Source organism: Nothoprocta perdicaria, unplaced genomic scaffold, assembly GCF_003342845.1.
Source record: "Nothoprocta perdicaria isolate Ctin4 unplaced genomic scaffold, notPer1 scaffold_413, whole genome shotgun sequence".
Lineage (NCBI taxonomy): Eukaryota > Metazoa > Chordata > Aves > Tinamiformes > Tinamidae > Nothoprocta > Nothoprocta perdicaria.
Genome location: NW_020455659.1, coordinates 90,690 through 93,164, shown reverse-complemented (window position 1 = coordinate 93,164; position 2,475 = coordinate 90,690). Strand labels below are relative to the sequence as shown.

The 2,475-nt window shown below is 70.5% G+C and overlaps 1 protein-coding gene across 1 annotated transcript in view; it reads right to left on the bottom strand.

Moving 5' to 3' along the window:
- DOK2 (docking protein 2) overlaps window positions 1–2,338 on the bottom strand; it is a 5,581-nt gene extending 3,243 nt beyond the window's left edge. The window contains exons 1-5 of the mRNA XM_026045886.1: window positions 2,264–2,338; window positions 1,075–1,377; window positions 836–944; window positions 549–730; window positions 6–473 (exon numbers count right to left, since the gene is read on the bottom strand). Of these exons, the coding sequence (XP_025901671.1) occupies window positions 6–473; window positions 549–730; window positions 836–944; window positions 1,075–1,377; window positions 2,264–2,326 (1,125 nt within the window). The 5' untranslated portion in view covers window positions 2,327–2,338. The remainder of the gene's footprint in view (window positions 1–5; window positions 474–548; window positions 731–835; window positions 945–1,074; window positions 1,378–2,263) is intronic.
- Window positions 2,339–2,475: the final 137 nt, after the last annotated feature.

Genomic DNA, 2,475 nt, shown 5'->3' with positions numbered 1-2,475 from the left:
GGGGCCGCGCGGAGGCGCCAGGCCTCCCCCCGGACCCGCTCGGGCTCGTCGTACACGTACGCGCCGTGGCCGCCCAGCGCCTCGGGCTCGTCGTAGATGTGCTCGGCTTTGCCGGCGCCCGCCGCGGGCACCGCGGTGCCGCCCAGCAAGGCGCCGAACTCGCTGCCCGCCAGCGACTTGGCGATGGCGTCRAAGGGCACCGCGTAGTCGGCGTCGCCGGCCGGCGCCGCCGCGCTGCCCTTTCCCGGGCGGCAGGAGCGGCGCGGCTCCGCGTAGGGGACGTCACCACCGGGCGCCTTCGCCTTGGCCTCCAGCGAGGGAGCCTTGGGGGCCTCGGTGGCGACGCCCGGCTCCCGTTGCGCCTCGATGGCCGCCTCGAGCGCCTGGAAGATCTCGTCGCCCTGCCGCGTCTCGAACTCGAAGCTGCCCTCGCCCGACGYGCACCGGCGCCCGGCCTCGAAGGAGAAAGTCGCCTGCGGGCGCGGGGCGTCAGCACCTTGGTGCCGCGGCCGGTGCCCGCCGCGGCGTCCCTGCTGCGCCGGTCATACCTTGTCGCGGCCGAAGCGCCGCAGGAAGCGGTAGGGCCAGCGGTAGAGCGGCTGYGGCGAGCGCGGCTCGCGCAGCTCCAGCGCCTCGGCCGCGGCGCRCAGCACGAAGCGGCCCCGCAGGCGGCAGCGCTCCGAGGACGCGGTGGCCCTCACGGCCACCTCGAACTCCTTGGGCACGGCGCCTGCCGCGCGGCGGCACGGTCGGCACGGGCGGCGGGGCACCCCCGGCCCCGCCGCGGCGCCGCTCTGCCCGCTCCGTCCATGCCCGCACCCCATGGCGCTCCCACCTTTGCCGGCGGAGCTGTACAGGATGTTCTCCTCCATGGAAAACTCGCTGTCCGCCTCTCCCGGATGCGCGGCCTTTTGGGCATCCTTCCCCGTGGCYGCCTGCTCCCGCAAGGAAAGAGAGGCACATGAGCCGCTGTCCCCCTGCCCAGCCGCCCCCACGGGGTCCCGCGTGTCCCCGTTGTCCCCTCCCGTGCCATTCCCACGCGCCCACGCCACCAATGCCCCCGCGGCCGCCCGCGCTCACGGGGAAGGCGAGTTCACAGAGCCTCCCGATCCACTCGGCAGCCTCGGCCATCTCGGCCGCGAGCAGGTAGCACTTCTCGGTGGTCTCCAGCAGGAAGGGGACGGTGTCCTTGGGGCCGCCCGTGTCGCCGGGCGCCTCGGCCACATGCACGCAATCGCTGAGCTTGACCAGCTTCCTGGCGGCCTCGCCGCGCCGCAGCTTGTCGGCCGGCGGCGGCGCCGCGCCCTCGAAGAGCTCCAGGCGTGCCGTGGAGCACGGGCTCTCCCGGTACAGGACGCCCCAGAACTTCCTCCATTTCTGCCAGAGGGAGCCGAGGGGATGGGTCAGAAATGCTCCAAGTGGGAACTCGGAGAGTCCCCATTGCTGCCTCCGAGCATCCCTGTCCTGCTGACCCTGAGCATCCGCATCCCCTGCCTTGGAGCATCCCTGTCCAAGCATCCCTACCTGCCACCTTCCAGCATCCCCGTGCCTGTCTCTGGTCATCCATGTACCGTTGCCCCCGAGGATCCGCATCCCCTGCCTTGGAGCATCCCTATCCCCCACGCTCCGAGCATCCCTACCTGCCACCTTCCAGCATCCCCGTGCCTGTCTGGGTCACCCCTGTCCTGCTGCGCCCGAGCATTCGCATGCCCTGCCTTGGAGTATCCCTATCCCCCACGCTCCGAGCATCCCTACCTGCCACCTTCCAGCATCCCCGTGCCTGTCTCTGATCATCCCGGTCCCCCTGCCCCTGAGCATCCTCATCCCCTGCCTTGGAGCATCCCTCTCAAAGCATCCCTACCTGCCACCTTCCAGCACCCCTGTGCCTTTCTGGGTCATCCCTGTCCCACTGCCCCTGAGCATCCCTGTCTCCGAGCATCCCTGCGGCCCATTCCCAGCCCCTTCCCAAGGCGCATGGCGGCTGCAGCACTCCGGCGGACCCGGAGCCGCCCAGGAAGCTTTCGCCATGGAGGCTCTTGCTCAACACGGATCTTATCGGCGGGTGCAGCAGGGCCACGCGGGGTGCCTGGCGCTGCCACCCACCCGCAGCCCGTTGCGCCCTTTCCCTGTCACGCATCCCCAGCACGCGGGCACGGAGATGCCGGGGAATCAGAGGCAGGCGGGCGCTGTGTGACAAGGGACATGGGGACAGAAGGAAGGAGGTCCCGGCCGCGCGCGGCGGCCTCCCCGCTTCGCTCGGTACCTTGCCAAAGGTCTGCTGCAGCTGCAGGTGCAGCAAGCCCTGCTTCACCACCGCCTCGTCCATGCCGTGCCCAGGAGCATCGTCCCCCGGCCCGGGTGCTTGTGCTGTCCCCGCTGCGGCCCGTGCCCTGGCGCCCGGCCGTGCTGTCTCACCAGTGACGTGCCGGGGTGTGTATATATATATATGGGCCCTTTTTTTTTTTTTTTTTTTTT